This window comes from Mesoplodon mirus (genome assembly GCF_964341445.2).
Source record: "Mesoplodon mirus genome assembly, chromosome: 2".
Classification (NCBI taxonomy): Eukaryota; Metazoa; Chordata; class Mammalia; order Artiodactyla; family Ziphiidae; genus Mesoplodon; species Mesoplodon mirus.
This window is the reverse complement of record NC_138977.1, coordinates 2,743,939-2,765,301: the sequence shown is the minus strand read 5'-3', so window position 1 is coordinate 2,765,301 and position 21,363 is coordinate 2,743,939. Positions and strand designations below refer to the sequence as shown.

Genomic DNA, 21,363 nt, shown 5'->3' with positions numbered 1-21,363 from the left:
GAAGTCCTCCAGTGCTTCTCAGCCTTGGCCGTACATTAGAGTCACCTGGGGCCTCCCAATGCCCAGGGCACATACCCAAACCATTACATCCGAATACCTGGGGGTGAACCCAGGCCTCAGTATCTTTTACAGAGTCCAGTGTGCAGCCAAGGTTGAGAACCAGGGCTCCAGACCCTGCCCACTCCTGGCCCTGCCCTGTCTACCCCTCTTTCTCTCTGTTCCTTCTTGGTGAACTGGAGGAGAACTGGGCCAGGGTTTTGGATCCCAGCTCCCAGCAGATGCCCACTCTATCACAAGAACACAATCATTTAAAAATCATCACTGAAGCCGTGGACCCCTGACAGCCTCTGGCTGGGATATATTGAGAGAGAGCTGTGACAATTGTACCTTATTATTCGAATAAGTTTGAATAAGAGACTTATTAATAAGAGAGATTGTGCTGGAACTTAAAAACCACGTCTCCAGCAAAGGTCACTGCTGGCAGAGCGGCTTGGAGGTCTGAACCAGCAGTCCACCCACATTAGTGCGTTCCAGAATCATCGGGAGGGCTCCTCCCACACACATGGCTGGGCGCCACCCCCAGAGCTTCTGATTTAGCAAGTCTGGGATGAGGCCAAGAACTTTCACTTCTAGCAAAATGCTGATGCTGCTGGTCTGGGGGCCATACCTGGAGAACCATGGGTTTGAGTGGCCCAGACAATCTCACGGAGTTGTGTGTAATTATCAGTCATACCTATCGCTGTTCACGGCACGTACTGTGCACCAGCATTATCTGGTCTTTTAAGCTCCACCCAAATCAGTTACTTGAGGACATCTGCGGTTGTGGCCCTGAGCAACGGAATGTTTTTAAAGCTCCCCAGATGAGTCCATTAAGTATTTATGCTGGGTTGAAAATTACTGAGTTAAATCACAATTCAGTTGACTTTAATTTTCTGTTACTCATGAAGATAGTCCTATTAGCTTTAAAGATGACTGGAGAATCCTACACAGAAAGAAGCCTTTGGGAGCAAAATTAATAAGGTGTATTTTGGCATTGAAATTGGAAGGAAAGCGTAAAACTGTCACTATTTGCAGATCACATGATACTTTATATAGAAAACCCTAAAGTCCCCACCCCCAGACTATTAGAACTAATAAATGAATTCAGCAAAGTTGCAGGATACAAGATTAATATACAGAAATTTGTTACATTTCTCTACATTAATAATGAACTATCAGAAAGAGAAAGTTTTTTAAATGCTGTTTAAAATTGCATCAGAAAGAAGAAGATACCTCAGAATAAACTTAACCAAGGAGGTGAAAGACCTATACTCTGAAAACTATAAAACATTGATGAAGGAAATTGATGATACAAAGAAATGGAAAGATATCCCATGCTCTTGGATTGGAAGAATCAATACTGCCTAAAGCAATCTACAGGTTTAATGCAATCCCTCTCAAAATACCCATGACATTTTTCACAGAACTAGAACAACTAGTCCTACAATTCATATGGAACCATAAAAGACCCAGAATTGCCAAAGCAATCCTGAAGAAAATGAACAAAGCTGGAAGCATAACCCTCCCGGACTTCAGACTATTCTACAAAGCCAGAATAATAGAAACATGGTATTGGAACAAAAACAGACACATAGATCAGTGGAAGAAAATAGAGAGCCTAGAAATAAACCCAAGCACCTATGGTCAATTAATCTATGAGGAGACAAGAATATACAATGGAGAAAAGACAGTCTCTTCAATAAATGGTGCTGGGAAAACTGGACAGCTGCATGTAAAATGATGAAATTAAAACGTTCCCTCACATCATATACAAAAATAAAGTCAAAATGATTTAAAGACCTAAATGTAAGACCTGAAACCATAAAAGTCCTAGGAGAGAACATAGGCAGAATACTGTTTGACATAAATTGTAGCAATATATTTTTCGACCTGTCTCCTAATACAAAAGAAATAAAAGCAAAAATAAACAAATGGGACCTAATTACAGAAAGCTTTTGCACAGCAAAGGAAACCACCTACAAAATGAAAACAGAATCTACGGAATGGGAGAAAATATTTGAAAACGATATGGATGACAAGTGGTTAATACCCAAAATACATAAACAGCTCATACAACTCAATATCAAAAAACAAGTAACCCAGTCCAAAAATGGGCAAAGGACCTGAACAGACATTTTTCCAAAGAAGACATAGACATGGCCAACAGGCCCATGAAAAGATGCTCAATATCACTAATTATTAGAGAAATGCAAATCAAAATCACAATGAGATATCACCTCATACCTGTCAGATGGCCATCATCAAAAAGTCTACAAATAACAAATGTTGAAGAGGGTGTAGAGAAAAGGGAACCCTCCTGCACTATTGGTGAGCATGTAAATTGGTGCAGCCACTGTGGAAAACAGTCTGGAGGTTCCTCAAAAAACTAAAAATAGAACTACCACATGATCCAGCAATGCCACTCCTGGGTATGTATCCAGAAAAAATGAAAATCCTAATTCAAAAAGATACATGTACCCCAATCTTCACAGCAGCACTATTTACAATAGACAAGATATGGAAGCAACCCAAGTGTCCATCAACAGATGAATGGATAAAGAAGATGTGGTATATATTGGGGGGGCCAAAAGGTTCATTCAGTTTTTTCCTCAAGATGGCTCTAGTAGCACTTGGTTGTCTTTAACTTCATTCGAAACAATTTTGTTAGATTGTATAGTGACAGCTGTCATATCAGCGTGCATTTAAAAAAAGACTTATCAAAATTGGTGAATTTTTGTGTAGCCATTTTAATATTGAAGATGGAAGGGAAAAAGCGACATTTTCGGCATATTATGTTTTATTATTTCAAGAAAGGTAAAAATGCAAAAGCACAAAAAGATTTGTGCAGTGTATGCAGAAAGTGCTGTGACTGATCAAACGTGTCAAAAGTGGTTTGCAAAGTTTCATGCCAGAGATTTGTTGCTGGACGATGCTCCACAGTTGGGTAGACCAGCTGAAGTTGATAGTGATCAAATCAAAACAATGATTAACAACAATCAACGTTATACCACGCAGGAGATAGCTGATATACTCAAAATATCCAAATCAAGCATTGAAAATCATTTGCACCAGCTTGGTTATGTGAATTCCTTTGATGTTTGGGTTCCACATAAGTTAAGCGAAGAAAACCTTCTTGACCATATTTCCACATGCGATTCTCTACTGAAAAGTAATGAAAACGTTCTGTTTTTAAAACAAATTGTGATGGGCGATGAAAAGTGGATGCTGAACAATAACGTGGAATGGAAGAGATCGTGGGGCAAGCGAAATGAACCATCACCAACCACAGCAAAGGCCAATCTTCATCCGAAGAAGGTGATGTTGTGTGTATAGAGGGACTGGAAGGGAGTCCTCTATTATGAACTCCTTCTGGAAAACCAAATGATTAATTCCAGTAAGTGCTACTCCCAATTAGACCAACTGAAAGCAGCACTCGATGAAAAGTGTCCAGAATTAGTCAACAGAAAACGCAAAATCTTCCATCAGGATAATGCAAGACTGCATGTTTGTTTGATGACCAGGTGAAAACTGTTACAGTTTCGCTGGGAAGTTCTGATTCATCCACCTATTCATCAGACATTGCACCTTCGGATTTCCATTTATTTCAGTCTTTACAAAATTCTTTGAATGGAAAAAATTTCAATTCCCTGGAAGACTGTAAAAGGCACCAGGAACAGTTCTTTGCTCAAAAAGATAAAAAGTTTTGGGAAGATGGAATTATGAAGTTGCCTGAAAAATAGCAGAAGGTAGTGGAACAAAAGGGTGAATACATTGTTTAATAAAGTTCTTGGTGAAAATGAAAAATGTGTCTTTTGTTTTTCCTTAAAGAACTGAAGGCAGTTTTTGGCCCACCCAATATATACAATGGAATACTACTCAGCCATAAAAAAGAATGAAATTCTGCCATTTGCAGCAACATGGAATTACCTAGACAATATTATGTTTAGTGAAATAAGTCAGACAGAGAAAGAAAAATACTGTATGAGATCACTTATATGTGGAATCTAAAAAATAATACAAATAAATCTATATGAAAAACAGAAACAGACTCACAGATACAGAAAACAAACTAGTGGTTACCAGTGAGGAGAAGGAAGCGGGGAGGGGCAAATTAGGGATATGGGATTAAGAGATGAAAAACACTATGTATAAAATAGATAAGCAGCAAAGATATATTGTACAACATGGGGAATTATAGCCATTACCTTGTAATAACTTGTAATGGAGTATAATCTATAAAAATACTGAATCATTATGCTGTACACCTGAAATTAATATAATAATGTAAATCAACTATACTTTAACAACAACAAAAAAAATTGGTGCATGTGCCTGTCAAGCAGTCTATCTCTTCAACTCTGACTTCTTTTTAAAAAAATCAGTTGTTCAGTATCTGTGACATCTGTGATGTGGCCAGGGGTAAAACGGGAATACAAGAGGAACAAATGACATTACCAGACTCCCCAGGCCCAAGCTGGGCTGCAGGAGGATGACTGTGCTGATGCAGGGGGTACTAATGCCGAGTGGAAGGACCACCTCCTCGGTGTTGGGGTGCTGGAGTGGACCAGATGGTGCCACTGGGACACCATCCTGCATAAGGCACAGGGGAAGCTCTGAAGGGTTCTGCCCTTTCTCTAGTTTACTCGGTTTTGAAACAGTACTATGAGCTGTTAGTTACCTGAGATGATTTCCTCCCTGTACCTATTTGCTTATTGTCTGTGTCCTCCTCTGTTCTGCTCTGTATCCATCTCCAGCCCCGGGAACCGTGTCTGCTCTATGGTTGCTGTTCACTGAACAGCTATTTAGGAAAAAGGCCAGATGAGTCAGAGGTAAAGTGCTAGACGGGCCTCTCGCCTTTTTATCAAGAGACTGATATCTTCCTCCCTCAATCAACCTAACCCCCTTCCAGGAACACACACAGTGTGTTCTTAGTCACAGAGAGAATAGGGATCTACGGTGGTTTACTCAAAAACTTATCTGAATTTTAAAGAAAACACTGGGAAATGAGAGGAATTGTTTAGTGAAAAGCTAAGAATCTCTAATGATGAAATTTCACGTTTCTAGCTTTTGGGGTTTTCTTTTTGTTTGCTGGTTTTGGTTTTGGTTTTGGAATCAGGTGTGTCACAGGGTTCCCCATGTGTATAGTCCAGGCACCTGAACTCTCTCTGGGGAGCAGGACTAGCGGGGGCGGAGGGACTGTTATTTCCTCTGTAAGCTCTGTTGTATATGTAAATGCATCTGACCATTTTTATAAAGTGAATATGTTCACTTAGTATGTTTTTTCTGACATTATACTTGAAGACAAATAAATAGTTGGGTGAACAGGCTCAGTGCAAAATCAGCGAAGGTTAATGGCAGATTGTAAGCACCGAAAGGCAGTTTAGGTAAAGTGGTGCCTGTGTTTCATACACCCTTTTTCTTCAGCCATCAGATGACTAAAGGTGACAATGCATTATGTAGAAAGATCATTAAGAAATGTCTCTTTTGCTTATTTTGAGCAGGGTCATCTGATAAAAGGCTTTCATACAATAGTCTGCTCTGGAAAGCACCTGTGAAGCACCATTGTGTTTTACCCCATTGCCTTGAGAAGCACCCTGCAATTGCAATTTACTATCAGATTACAACATGGCTCTCATATGATATCACTCATATGTGGAATCTAATTTTTAAAAATGATACAAATGAACTTATTTACACAACAGAAACAGACGTACAGATATTGAAAACAAACTTATGGTTACCAAAGGGGAAACGTGGTGGGGAGGGAGAAATCAGGAGATTGGGGTTAACATACACACACTACTATATACAAAATAGATAACTAACAAGGACCTACTGTGTAGCACAGGGAACTCTACTCAATACTCTGTAATAACATATATGGGGAAAGAATCTTAAAGAGACTGGATATATGTTTATGTATAACTGAATCACTTTGCTGTACACCTGAAATTGACACAACATTTTAAATCAACTATACTCCAATAACATTAAAAAAAAAGAAAAGAAAGGAAAACATGTCCCACCATGGAGGCCCACATGCTCAGATGCATTTTTCATTTTATACTTTTTATTTGGTGTCTTTTTCAGAGAAAGCTTGCTTGTTTCTAAGCAGACTTGCCCAGACCCTAAGGCTGTCTCTGGTTTGAAGTTACTCACCTGGAGAAGCTGCATTTTTGACCATCTGAGTACCTTTTCAAACACTGGAATCCTATCCTGGCCTGTCAGTACCTGGCAGTTTTAAGAAATGTATATATTTTTATGACACAGAATACACTTTTAACATTTAAAATTTCTTCCTACCATCAGTGGGATGATAGATACAAAAGTACTTTATTTTTTTAATTTTTATTTTATATTGGAGTCTAGTTGATTTACAGTGTTATCTTCAGGTGTACAGCAAAGTGATTCAGTTATACATACACATACATCTATTCTTTTTCAGATTCTTTCCCATATAGGTTATTACAGAGTATTAAGTAGAGTTCCCTGTGCTCTACAGTAGGCCCTTGTTGATAATTTCATATATAGTAGTGTGAAAAATAGTTTAAATTGAAAAAAGAAATATTATTAAGTGATAGAAAAGTATTCAGGTTAGTAATGATAATTACTACTTTTATTATATTTCTGCCTCTCTTTTGAAGCCAATTTCAAAATCACAATGTAAAAGAGTAACGTGAAAACAAATGTTCCTCGACCTGCCCTGCCCTCCCTGGCTGCTGTGTCAGCCTCCCTCTGGGTGGATAAATGAGGGGAACTCTGGTGCAGGTCACACAGGTCTCTGTGCTGGCCTGGCCTCCTTGCTCAGGTCAGCACAAGCTCAGTGTTACCAGAAGCCACTGCAGGAGAGACAAACCAAAACCTAAATGGTAGATGTATGCTTGTGGTCATCAGAGAAGACGAAGGCAGGGGAAGGAGATGTGGGCGCCCAGCTCAGTGGCTGATGTGCCTTCACCAGGAGCTGCAGGAGGGAAGGGGGGAGGGTATAACCAAAAGTTCTCCGTGCCAGCCCTTGGGGCAGCAGAGGGCCAGAGTATGTTTGCTGTTGGAAGTTTTCTTACAGGAGGCTCAAGAAGGAAGCAAGTTCGTGAGGTCTTCCAAGTGGCATCTGAGCAGTGAAAATGGTGGATGGAATTTTCTAGGGTCAGCAAAGACACTTAGAAGGTCTCTAAGGCTGGCCTGGCTTGTGATCCTATTTCACCTCCAAAGAGAATCAATCCTGCCCTTCCATCCAAGATCCTTGCACATCCATCCAAGTCCTCAGAATTTCAGTATCGCAGCTTGAGCTTCTGGGCTATTCTCACTCTCTTTTGTCAACCTCTTTTCTGCGTTTATTAATACAATCCCATGACTTTTTCCCATTTAGTTTTTTTTAAATTAATTAATTAATTTATTTATTTTATTTTTGGCTGTGTTGGGTCTTGGTTGCTGCGCATGGGCTTTCTCTAGTTGCGGTGAGCTAAGCGGGAGCTACTCTTGGTTGCGGTGTGTGGGCTTCTCACTGAGGTGGTGTCCCTTGTTGCGGAGCACGGGCTCTAGGTGCATGGACTTCAGTAGTTGTGGCGCACAGGCTCAGCTGCTCTGTGGCACATGGGATCTTCCCGGACCAGGGATCGAATCCATGTCCCCTGCATTGGCAGGCAGATTCTTAACCACTGCACCACCAGGGAAGTCCCTCTCATTTAGTTTTTGATGTGACAAATTACATGAATAGATTCTCTAAAGTTGATCCACTCTTGGATTCCTAGTTTTAGTCTACTTAATCACCAGGGGTTTGTTTGTTTGTTTATTTTTTAGTGATAATTCCTTGTTATCTGAATGACTGATCTAGGACTCAACTTAAATATTCTAATATTTGTTAACTGGCTACATAGCCAAAATGTCTCTGGTCTCAGTGATGCACCAATACAGCGACGGTCTTTGCCTGGCAAAAGATCATCATAATCATAAATAGAGTTACTAGATAAAATACATGACACCTGTTAAATTTGAATATCAGGTAAACAACAAATAATGTTTTAGTATAAATGTGTCCCATGCAATATTTTATGTATACTTACATTAAATTGCATGGGATGTACTTTAGTTATACTAAAAAATTTTTGTTTATTGGAAATTTACATTTATCTGAGTGTTTTATATTATTTGCTAAATCTGGCCATCTGAATCACAGACAAATAAATAAGCATAATTTTAGAAAAGAATAAATATATTTTAAAATTAATAAACAGTGTTGTCAGGGAAAAAAAATGTCAACAAACCCTCCTAACGAGTAGGCTCCTGTTTCTGAATGCCACAATGGGGTTTTAATTCATATAAAATAAAGAAACATAGAAAAAAAATCAGATTGCAAAAAAAAACTAGATTTACTGGTTTTGTTTTAAGGAAGCAAATGCAAAACACCACCACCCATCAGATCCTGCTGTGGTGGATAGCTTTCCTTTCCAAGCACCTCCTCTAATTTCTCAGGAAATGCTTCTATGCTGTCTTTAGCACCAGAGGCAGACTTTTCTATTCTTTTTATATTACATAACTTTTCAAGTTTTCAAATCAGCTCTTACTGGCTTGAAATTTCATGTCTGTGAAACTAATATTCCCCTTTGTTTTTCAAAAATACTTCTCCAGGGACTTCCCTGGTGGTTCAGTGGTAAGGACTCTGTGCTTCCATTGCAGGGGGCACGTGTTCGATCCCTGGTCGGGGAACTGCCCGGGGAACTAAGATCCGGCATGCCGTGGGGCACGGCCAAATAAATAAATACATAAATAGTTATGCAAAAAAAAAAAAGTACTTCCCCCAAATGTCTGTAACTACCTGGCTTTTCTGCAAATTGTCATGCTGCTCAATGCCTATCTTCTGAGTCTGAACTTCCCTCTATATTCTGAGAGGGAGATGGACAGAAGGCTCTCTCGGAACTACTCATAGGTGCAGCCACGTAGCTTTCTCTACAGGAGAGGGAGCTATAGCTGTTCCCTGTTTGGTCTGAGGAGCCAGAACTGAACTATTCACACACAAAATGATTTGGGAGACTTTTAACATTTCAGAACAAAATAAAACTGGATTAACGAAAAGTCATATTTATCCAGGTATCACCACAGTTTCATTGCATTATTGAAATGATTATAATTTTGTCACAAACACAAGTAAGTCTTGGGCTATAGAATAAATTTCATGTCATTCATTCCTTTAGTCAGTGAGTTGTGTGCCTGTCATGTACCAGGAACTATTCTAGAGACGTAAGGGTGAATGAGACCCGGCCCCACCCTCCCTGGGACATGACTGGTAAGTAGGGACAGTGGCATACAAATCAGTAATTCCATTACAGCTTCATAAAAGCCATAATATGTTTGGGCACAGAGCGTCATGAGGACAGGGGAGGGGCATTCATTGCATCCGGGGTGGAGGATTCAGGAGAGCTTCCCAGAGGAGGTGACCACTGAATTGAATCTCAGGAGTTCGTCAAGCCACGATGGCAAGGAAGGCACTGCAGCTGAAGCACGGCTATAGAAAGCTCCGTGGCCCGACAGAGGTTGGCACATTCAAGTACTTATATCATAGGATGCACGGTGGGAAGTGTCTAGTAGGAAAGGAACACAGCGCAAGCTTACAAGGGGCCTCGTAATGAGGCCGAGGGGGCTGGAATCTATCCGAAGGAAATGAAAAACCACTGAAGGGGTGAAAACAAGAGAAAAATAATCACAGTTTTGTTAGAGAATCATCACTCTGGAGGTTATGTGAAATTGGGTTGGGGAGGAGACTAAAGGCAAAGAGACGAGTTAAGAAGTTAATGAAGTAACCTAGGTGAGAGCTAAGAAGGGCCTAAACCAGTAGGGAGCAGAGAAAGAGTTCCGTTTCGGCCAAGCTGAGCCCAGGGCCCCTGGGACGTCTCCAAGGAGGACAGACGATGAATATGTAGCGCTAGAGCTAGGCAGACATCCCTGGTTGGAGTGATTTGGGGAACCATCAGCCTAGGAGGGAGATAAAGACGATGAAAGTGTGTCACGACCCTGAGATGATGTAAGGAGTGAGAAAAGAAAAGATAAATACAAAAGGAACAGGTGGAAGAGAAAGACTCACAACTCCAAACGGGAAAGGAACAATCAGAGTCACAGGAGACCAAGAAGAAAATGGCCTCATAAGACCCAAGGAAGAGGTGGGTTTCAATAACTGATTATGTTAAGTGCTACAGAGAAAAACAGAAGATAAAGACGGAAATGGGTCCTTCGGGTTCGGCTATTAGAAGGCACTGGTGACCCAGACAGAGCAATTTGAGCGCGGTGCTTGACATGGCAGCCAGATCGCAGGGCGTTGAGAAGTGAACGGAGAGTGAAAATGAAGATGTGTTGGCTGTCTTTCAAAGAGACTGGGAGTTATAGAAAGGAAAGTGGGAGGAGAGCTCGCGAGGACTCAGGAGAGCTGGAAAAGAGCTCACAGGCTCCCTCACTTTTCACTATGAACGTATACCTACCAAAGGGAATAGAGATGAATGTAACAAATAACAGGGGACCCACCCTAATTATCTTCTATTTCCCCATAATGACTAGAGCAGGGGTTGGCAAACTTCTTCTTAACAGGCCAGAGAGTAACTGTTTTAGAGCTTGTGGGCCAAGAGGCAAAATACAGGCTATTGTCTGTTTTTATATAACCATTAAAAATATAAAAACCATTCTTAGCTCAAGCGTTGGAAAAAAGCAGGAAGCTGGCTGAGTTTTGCCCATGATTCTTGGTTTGCTGACCCTGGACCCCCGTGTATTTTTCTTAAAGAAACACAACATTGTAAACACAGCTGAAGCCCTCCTTCCCCCAATCTCTTTCAAGTTAAGGGCTCTCCTCAGTTAGCACGTATCAGTCCCACACTTTCCAAATATGCCCGTGTCCCTAAGCAATAGAAGCAGAACTTGGAGTGTTTTAAAAACTTTAAATAAATGTAATTATTCTGTGCATAATAATCTTCCACTGGTTTTTTGGTCAACGTTACATCTGAGACTGATTTATCTTAATACATTTGGCTGTAGTTCATTAAGTTTACCGGCTCTATGATATCTCATTCTGTGACTATACCAAGTTTCATGTATTTTTCTTTTGTTAATAGATATTTAGTTTGTTTCTATTTTTCCCATTTTTACAAACAATGCTACAATCCACATCCTTGGCCATGACTCTTTGCCGTTGTACATTTGTGAGTGATCTGACAGTGAATTGTTGTAGTTGTAGAGTATGAACATCTCCAGTTGACTAAATATTTCCAGATTGTTCTCCAGAATGGTTGTATCGAAAACAATTCCTTTTCCAATAACCTCATATAGTTAGTAACCTGAAAAATTTGCCCAGTAACGGCACCTAGAAATACTGGATGAAATAGAAGAAACAACTTCTTAAATGTATAAAGAAATCACAAAAAAGCAAGGAAATCCCCAGGGCCCAGAAAATATGGAGAAAGAAAAAAAAAACTTGTAGAGGAAATTTACATTCAGAGCCATACCTATCCACCTATGGGGACTTGCCCGAATCCCACAGGATATGAGAAGCTACATAGTACTTTCAGGCGTTCCTGTCCACCTACTGGGTCAAAAGTGAAAGCTAAAACACCAGTTCATGGCTTTAAAAAAGAAAGAAAGAAAAAAGAAAGGCAGCTGCAATGATTCTGGCAAAGTTCAAAGTCAGCTGCACTTCCCCCAGGCTGACCTCACCATCATCCTGACACTGTGGACCCCTGACCCATGGCCTCGTTTTGAATTTGGTTTTGTCTACTTCTTTCTCCTTGGCAGTCACTTTGGTCTCTTTGGTCACCTGCTTCTGGTTACCGGCTTGCCTCTGCTGGCCTGCACCTCTAATGAGGTTTTGGTACCTCACGCAGCTCTTGGAGGCTGATCCCTGAGGTCTCCCTCTCCCCATCCCGAGGCTGGGGTTTAAGCCTGAGGTCCAAGCACCCGCTCTCCTCAAGCCCACAGCACACGCCTATCTGAGTTTCTTCCAAACCCTATTTTGTGGTGACAAGACGGAGGCTGCCCTGGGAAAGTATTTACAGTAGCTTGGTGACAGGATCAGAAAATTTGGGGTTCTGTTAAATAGGGTGGGCCAAGCTCTGTGTGCTGGGTTTTGCCCAAATTCCCCCAAGATTTTCATCATGATGGGAGGTGACAGATACCAGAAGCGACAAGATTCGATCTACATAAACTTCAGATAAAAATGATCAAATAGTGAATAGTATGTTTAAAGACATAAAAGAAGGAATAAATAAGGAAAAATAAAACTAAGACTCTCTCTCTATATTGTACAATATTCTAGGATTGTCTAGAAATGAAAAATATGGTAACTTAAATTCAAAGCCCAGTGCATGGATTCAGCAGCAGGAGACACTAGAGGACTGTACTGATCTGCCCTCCCATGGGCGGTGCCTGGTTCCTGTTTCTCCACATTTTTGCCAACAGTTGAGGGTGGTGCAAACTATACACAGGTAGGCAACTTGCAGGTTGCACTGTTTCTTTACAGAACTGAGCCTATCCCAGCCAAAGTCCTGCCCTCTTCTGGTTTCCTGGGTCAGCCTTTTAGACACAGAAGAACTTTAAGCCCTAATAAAACCCTCTCTGCTTGTTTTTTTTTTTTCTTTTCTTTTTGCCCCTGAGGGCTGTTTGGTCCTTGGGGTCAGTTCTCAGCAGGGCTCTCCCACGGCAGTGATTCTGCCTGACAGAAGGCTGGGCTTTCTCTCTCCCTGGTTCCCACACCCCGAAGCCTCTTACCCAGTGACTTCAACATTCTGTTTTTCCTGCTTCTGGTCTTAACTATGCTAATCCCCAGATTCTCTGTTGCTCACTCTGTACCTTTCAGCCTCTCCCTTCCCCTCCACAGGCCAAAGTTTAACCCAACTCCACTATCCCTTTTCCTGTCAGCCAGTCTCTGACCCAATCAAACAAATACAGCTCCTTTATGAACATGTGATAAACTTACAGCCCAGCCAAGAGTTTGTGTGATACACCTACACAGTCAGGAAGGCACCAGAGACATACTTTTCCAAACCTAAAACTAGACACATAGCCTGGCAGAGCCTGAAAACCCAGAGGTAATACAGTGTATTGTTAGAGCGTGGACTCCTGAGGCTGAATCTTACTTAGATCCACTACTTAGCTGTGTGACCTTGGGCAAGTCAGTTAACCCCTCTGTGCCTGTTTTCTCATCTGTAAAATAGGAATAATAGTAGCCACTGTATAAGGTTTGTTATGAGAATTAAATGAGTTGGTCCTGTGTTCAGAACAGGCATACACTGAGCACTATCTATGTTGGCCATTATTATTTTTACTACTTGAAATTGGGACCGTCCCAGGAAATAGCAGGTGGCAGTCACATTCATTGAAATAAGAACAGTATCAGAAAGTGCAGTTTCATCTTTGCAACCAGTGTTTTCTTCTCTTCTTCCTCTCCTTCTGAAGGTTCGTCCAATAATTATATGATCCTTACTGTTCTGAAACAGCCCAGAAAAATCTCCTAGTCCTCTCCGTCAAATTCCATGTTTAGCTCTGGTCACCAAAACAGTTACAGAGGCCTTATTTCTGCCTTGTGACTTTTTGCTCTTCTTTCTACAGACCGTTCTGCTTTTAGCAGCTAATACATCCCGTGCTTTTGGTATCTGGAAGCTGCTTTTAGCTTTCTGATAGTGTTAAGGTGACACTGAGAGGGCAGAGGGTAAGGAATGAGGTGGCCCTTCATTCAACGGGCAGAATGTTGCCTTGAGTCTGAACTTTCTTAGCATCCTACCCTGGCCAAGATACCTAGGCCCAGAGCTTTTCTTTAATTATTCTCATCTGTTTTGTCAAAATCCCAGAAAAGTTATTTTCTCATTTCTCTCCCTTCTAAGTGGATTATTTCACTCGTGATAGTAATCAGCTCTGCACCAGACTCTATCTACACAAAGCAACAAAGATGCTGACTCACCCATAACGATGCTGGTCGCAGGTAACTGCAGTTATTAAATAAGGTTGCCTATTTGCGGTTAATAAAGGCTTGACTTGAGATAAACCTGGATTATGCTGGCAAAGGAGAATCAGGCTGTTCAGTAGATCGGATTCTTTTACCAAACATCTCCAAGGTATTTTTTGAAGAATTCAAGGAAATAGATACAACTGTGACACCTTTAGACGAACTCACATCCTAAAGTCTTAGGCACCATGAGCTCAAAAGGATATACCCTACTTAATTTTACAATATGTATTCAGTCCTTAACTTAGAACAGCCTTTCCCTCGGCTAATCTCAAAGTAATAAGCTTTGATTGTACAGCTGCTTGCAAGTGGGCATTTCTGCATTTTCAGGCACTGGGAATGGAGACAGGTGAGTGTATGGGATGACTCAGGTAATCCCTGTGCTCCCCTGAAATGCGGCTTTTCATCTTCCACTTCTCCTGACACCGTAACACCACCTGCTCTCAGGAGCTCATCAGTCTTTAGTGATCAGTCTCATATCCATTCTAGGACGATTTTAGTGTTTATCAAGAATAACTGAGTTCCTAATTTATGTTGACCCCTTAAAGATTTGGGGAAATCAAAGATGAACAAAAGGGGATTTTCTTTTCCCTGGAGGTGCTCACAGCCTGGTGGGAGGCATGGACATAGACACAGTTATGATTCCAGGTGGTTAGCTGGGTTTACAGAAGTTTAGGTCTCTGGGGGCATAACAGGCAGCGTGTCAGGGAAGGAGCAGTAAGAGAGACACCAAAGAAGAGGTAACGTTCAGTCTGAGCCTTTTAAGGTTACATAGGCATCCATTCAGTAGAAAAAAATGGAACTTGTCATCACTTGTGGCCAGAGCCCCAGAGGCCTGGAGCGCACTCTGTACCGTGACTGAGGGGCTGCAGCTGGGGAGCAGGAGGGAGACAGAAGGAGATACCGTGGAAAGGAGGTTGCAGTGAGAGGCCAGGGGCCATAAGTGAGGAGCCACCGGAGCTCTTTCAGGGGAAGAGTCACTGATCAGATACGGGTCTCAGAGGGACACCTTTCCCTGAGTCCAATGCATCTCCTGAATCGCAGACACTTTGAGTCGATCATTTTCAGATGCTCAAGAAACTACTCAGGCAGGTTAAATGTCATTCTCAGGAGCGTGTTTGAGGCAAGTGTGGTGGCTGTGAGAGTTAAAAGAGGTGAAGAGGGATGGCTGGGCCCTGCTCCCGTGGGTGCTGAGGGACGCCCCTCAGGGAAAGGAATATGGTCCAGAGGTCCGGGCAGGGGGTGTGGTCGATCCCCTGCGGGGAGAGGGGAGACCCTAGAGTCCAGATCAGGAGAGCTGGCTGTCGGTGGGTCTCACCTTCCTCCACCTCAGTTTCTTCATCTGCACCCCCAGAACAGCTGTACACTCAGTATAGCTGAACCCCCAGTACAGCTCTACACTAGCAGCAGGCGGTGTCCACTGACAGGAACCACAGGCACCTAGCTTACTTACCCAAGGGCAAATCCACACAACTGTAAGAGGCAATGGAGGGGGACTGTACTTGTTGTCAGGGTATAAGTCAATTGCTGCTCTTAGCTCATAATTATGAGATTTAATATTTTGTCTTTTCTGGTACCTTTGATTCACTACAGTCACATTACTTTTTTTTTTTGTCACATTATTTTTTAAAACAAAGCTTCATTAGTGGCAATCAATGCAAAGAAAATCTCTCCCAAAGTAACAAGTTCCAAGGAAAGCAGATGAAAGACTTAATAAGTTACAGTGGATGCCTGGTAATTCCTCAGATAATTTCCTGTTTACTTTTTTTTTTTTAATTACGGTGTTTCTTTAGTCTACTTTCCAGTAGGAAATTTCCATACCCCAGTTTTCCAGGAACTTTTGGAACCAGCAGACTTCTCAGCCCACATTATTAAAAGTAAATTCATAATTTCTCTGTTTCAGCTGATTGAAACGTTCTTTTACAGGAACTGCCACAGAGCTGATCATTTTCTTAATATGCCCGTTAAAGCCGGTAAATGACGGGGACCGGTAAATTACATCTTAGAAAACAAAGGCTGCGGGAAGGGGGTAAATTCAGTGAGTGAGCCGGAGCTGGATTAGCCGGCTGCAAACGCAGCCAAGTCCCTCCTCCCTCCTTCCCCCCAAAAAAGACAGTCCGACTTTTCTCCACTTTTTTCACAGGAAGGCTTAGGTTTTTCTGGGTGTTACCCTCCCCGGCAGAGCTCTGTAGCCTCGGCACGAGACAAGCCTTCATTATCCTCCTCGCCTGGAGGGGAAAGCCTAGGGGTGCTTACCCTGCGCCTGGCGGGCGGGGAGGAACGCGATGACCAGGGCGAAGACGAGGGCGGCGCGGGCAGCCTGGGGATCCGCGCGCCCCGGCATCGTGATGCTGCGCGCAGTTTCAGCCCCGCAGAAACGTGAACGTTTCCTGTTTCCTGCTTGTTTGGGTCGGTGCTGACTTGAAAGAGAGGTGTTTGCCTGTTTTTTAGGAAGTGATGTAATTCGGCAGGAGCCTGTCAGACCAGCAAGAATTGCCAAAGAGAAGTTGCTCTTCTCGCACTGATTTAGTTAACACGCCTCTCAAGCCTTTTTCCGTCCCGGCCCCGCGTGGGCCTCCATCTCTTGACCTTGTCCCCGTGGAAGCAGTGTCCGTTGCTCAGATGTCATTCAGAATCTGGGACTGGGGGTCGGTTCTCGATTTGTGATTGTATGGATCCTCAGTCCCCAGGTCAGCCTCCGGGGCTGCCTGGAGTCCAGAGCAGCGCTCTCCGCTAGAACTTTCTGACATGATGGAAATGTTCTGAATCGGAGAGGTCCAATACAGTAGCCATTAGCCACATAGGCTGCTGAGCACTCGAAATAGGGCTAGCGAGAAGTGAATTGTTAGTTTTTATTTGTTTTAATGTAAATTTAAGTAACTCCATGTGGCTGGTGGCTACCATATTGGACACCAGACAGTAGGGACACCTGTGCCGTCAGGAAGTGGCCATCCCACTTCTCTCTGGCCAGGCACATGCTCCTCCATGGGCCCTGAATGCCCTGCCCCCCACAGCTCATCAGAAGGAAAAGGACAACGCTACAGCCATGCCTGAAGGGTGGGCTCTTCTCCAGAGAGAAATCACCTGTTTAGGTTTGGTTGGTTGATTTTTTTTCATTATAAAGACTTTATTTTTTAGAGCAGTTTTAAGTTCACAGCAAAATTAAGAGGAAAGCACAGAGATTTTCCATGTACCCCCAGTCCCCAAACATGCACAGCCTCCCCCATTATCAGTACCCCCTGCAGAGTGGTACATTTGTTACCATTGATAAACTTACACGGATACATCATAACCACCCCAAGTCCATAGTTCACATTAGAATTCACTCTTGGCATTGTATATGCTATGGTTTGGACAAAGGTATAGTAATGATGTGTATCATCCTTATAGTATCATACTGAGTAGTTTCCCTGCCCTAAAACTCCTCTGTGCTCCACCCGTTCATGCCGCCCTCACCACCACCCCAACCGCTGACAACTACTGATCTTTTTACTGTCACCACAGTTTTGCCTTTTCCAAAATGACAGATAGTTAGCCTCATGAAGTACGTAGCCTTTTCGGACTGGCTTCTCTCACTTAGTGATATGCATTTAAGGTTCCTCCATGTCTCTTCCTGGCTTGAGAGCTCATTTCTTTTTAGTGCTGAATAATATTCCATTGTCTGGATGGACCACAGTTTATTTATCCATTCACCTACTGAAGGACATCGAGGTTGCTTCCATGTTTTGGCGATTAGGAACAAAGCTGCTAGAAGCATCCGTGTATGGCTATTTGTATGGACATATATTTTCAACTCCTTTGGGAAAATACCAAGGAGCTCGATTGCTGGATCTATGGTAAGAGATAAATGACCTTTTTAAGGGACCTATTTCCAAAGCAGAATATGTTCTCAGGGGGAAAAAAATTCTGTATTTTACCTTTCTTCCTTCTTGAGTGACTATTTTCTCAGAGGTTGTTAACAACAAACAAAATAGAACTGAGTTGGATTAGAATGGGGGTGGAAATCCTACCCAACTGAAACAATGCAGGAAGGAGATGATAGTTCATAGCAGTGTTTGGGGCGATTAGAGTAGGTTAGGTTTTCTGTGTTCTATTGAAGTCCTTTCCTTGGCTTAGGTCTAGGTCCTAAACACTGCAGAATGGAATTTCACATAAACGTTGAGTATTTATCCCACAAATATCGTAAGACTGTTTTGAGAAATAAAGTTTATAGAAAATCAACAAAAAAAGAATGGAATTTCATACTCATGTTTGTTATGGTGCCAAGAGAGACAGGCAGACAGAGAGAGGCATCAGACACCCATCTCATCTCTAACCCTTTGCTGGCAGCCTATCGTGAGTTACCAACTTCTGATCCATACCATCTTCACTGATCCAATTGCTGTGAGCCCACGAGGTGACTGGATTCTGCAGCCCCTGACGTAGCCATTAATGTTTTGTTTAGTGCATTGCTGCTCTTCACTGTCATTAGTCACTGCTTATCTCAGTTCTTATCCACAGAAATACGTTGATGATTCACGTACTAATCCGTGTTAATGGATTTACAGTCTGCATTTTGATATTTTAAACTGGCAGTTAAGTCAATTCCTGATAAAATATGCTTTTGCGCTCTAGGTGACAATACAGAACAAACAGCAGAAGAAAAGAGTTTAAAACTGGATGATCGATTTGAAAACAATGGAGAAAGACCTGTTAATCAGACTGTCGATGAGCAAATGAAAAGACCACTGGCTCCAAGACCCTCTAGTGCTAAGTTTGAGGGCAATCATTCCTGCACTGGCAGGCATTTCTCCCGCTGCAACGCATGTGTGCCAGAGAGAAGACCCAGGGCTTGGGAGATCTCTTCATTTTGCCATTTACGCTCTATTAAAACAATCTTGGATCCCAGGCTTGAGGCATGTGTTTGGCAACAGCAAGTTTGTGAGCCTTGGTTTCTTTGATTTTTCTTTGATTTTAAAATACGGCTTGCTGGAGGCTTTGCAGAGTCAGGTGTCTGCGGCTGGAGCACAGACCTCCGTGGAGCCCACACCCTGCCAGCCAGCGTCTCAGTCTCTCTAAGGGTGCCCAGTGTTGCTTCTGAGCAGGCAACACGACATCACTTAGAATGATGTGCAAAATAAGCCACAGAGGAAACCCTGCATCACCCTGTACTTTTCTCTTGACTTCTGTGCTAAGACCCTTCGAGTGATAAGCTGATCTCCAGGGGAAGAAAATTACCATCCTTGATCAGAAAATTGTGGCACCTCCGTGATCTCTTTGCTGCAGTTAAATCCCAGGGTGACTGTGCACTAGGTAAAGGGCTATTTACCTTTGTTTGTTCTAATTTTACCAACCATTCATGTTGGCAGTGGCCGCCTGGCCTCAGATTAAATCCTGATACGCTCGTGGCAGGAAGTCAGGGCCCCAGTCACAGCTGTGAGGCAGCGGGAGCCTCAGAGAGAATGGCAGGCACACGGGCCAGGGGTGAGGTCAGCGGTGCCTGCCTTGGGCTCTCAGCGCAGGTAGGAGGAGGGGAGGTAAGGAGGCAGGGTGCCTAGGAGGTGCCCTGAGGCCCCCTCCTGCTCAGGAGCGCAGGAAGAGAAGCCCGTTACTGGTTGGAGGTGCTCTTTATGACTTTCACACAGGAGTCTGGCTTTTGCAATCAACTCTCATCCAATCCCTCCTCCCGTCCCTTCTGCCCCTCCTCCTCAGCCCTAAAGGAAGAGGGACTCCAAGGGAACAGCCCAGAAGTGATAAGATCTTGCAGGGAGTGCACCCCCCCCATTTCCCCCCTCTAGCCGCCAACCTCGCCATGTCCCACACACAGGCACACCCCTACACGTGCTTACACACACTCACGGACGCTGTGGAAATACAGGAAGGCCAACCAGATGAGAACAAGCCAAATGGCAAAGGCCATTTATCAAGAGCTTTGCTACAGCAAGGGAGTCGGCCACCATCACTTGCATTACGCAGAAACTCAAAGTCTAGCAGAGGGGTGGGAAAGCTCTACAGTGGAAAAAAGGGGAGGCTTCAGCGCCCTGATGGGAGCCGTTGGCGTGGGGAACTAGAAGCCAGTTCTAGTGACTGGTTCCAGTGATTGGTTAGGGGGTACATATCTGGCTTCTCCTAAATTGGAAGCAGAGGAATAATTAGGGCCCACTCTTACAGGGATTGTGGCTCAGTTTCTTGGACCAGTTGCTAGAGGTAAGGTCTGAGTTCTGTTTTCACGGACATATATAGGCCCTGGCCGTGGTCTGTACACAGTCTCTCAACACCCGCCCACACGAACACTCACAGACTCATAAATGTACATGCACGCTCACATGCACACACACAGACTCACACTGACACGCTTGCACACACTTTCTGGGGCTCCTTTCTCTGTCGAAATGCTAGCTGGTAGTAGTTAAAGACCCTGCACTGTTCGCTTAACAAGGGCGTAGGCCCTCAGACAGTGTAATAGTAACATCAGGTGGGGCCTGTAGATCACTCTAAAGCCAGCTAGGAGGGTACAGGTTAAGGTCCCAGGGTCTAAAGGAGTGTCCAGAGAGATGAGTGGGCAGGGCAGGGGCTGGGGCAGAACTCCAGAGCGTTCAGGGAAGCCCAGCCAGGAGAGGGCCTGACAGCACTTCCACTGGGTCTTAGTCAGCTGGGCTGCCATGCAGAATACCACAGACTGGGCAGCTTAAACAGCAGACACATCTTCTCATAGTTCAGAGGCTGGAATTCCAAGATCAGGGGCCAGCACATCGAGTACTGGTGAGGACCCGCTTCCTGATGTGTAGACGGCTGCCTTCTTGCTGGGTCCTCACACAGCACTGAGGCGGAGTGAGCTCTCTGGCATATCTTCTCACAAGGACACTAACGTCATCGTAAGGGCCTCACCCTAACAACCCCATCTCATCCTAATCACCCCCCAAGGGCCCCGTCTCCAAACACCACCATATGGGAGGTTAGGGCTTCCAATCTGAATTTGGTGGGACATGAGCGTTCAGTCTTGAGCACGCTGCCTTTGAAGCTGGGAGGCCACACTGCCAGGTTCACCTTGACCGGCCCCTGTGACTCAGCAGAACCCTCAGTGGCTCTGCATCCTGGCTGCCGACCCTGGTCACTCACCCTTCAGCTGGTCACTCCGAGAAGCTGTTGCAGGATTTGGGGAATTCCAGCAGCTTCAGCCTGGACCTCCTCTGTGACTGAGTCTAAGCTTATACTGCTGGCTGCACGACAGGCCTATAATCGAGAGACAAGGTGTTGGGGCAGGGAATAATGACTTTATTTGGAAGCCAGCAGACCGAGAGATGGTGGACTCATACCCCAAGGAACCATCTTGCCTGAGTTAGAATTCAGCCTCCTTTTATACTAAAAGGGGA

General features: G+C 43.5%; 1 protein-coding gene across 3 annotated transcripts in view; it reads right to left on the bottom strand.

Moving 5' to 3' along the window:
• TMEM154 (transmembrane protein 154) overlaps nt 1–16,609 on the bottom strand; it is a 45,024-nt gene extending 28,415 nt beyond the window's left edge. For 2 of the 3 annotated variants that reach the window (XM_082605543.1, XM_082605544.1), the window contains exon 1: nt 16,268–16,609. In XM_082605543.1, coding sequence (XP_082461669.1) covers nt 16,268–16,355 — 88 coding nt within the window. In that variant the 5' untranslated portion in view covers nt 16,356–16,609. The remainder of the gene's footprint in view (nt 1–16,267) is intronic. The other variant, XM_082605542.1, reaches the window with a different exon arrangement.
• Between the last annotated feature and the right edge of the window lie 4,754 nt (nt 16,610–21,363).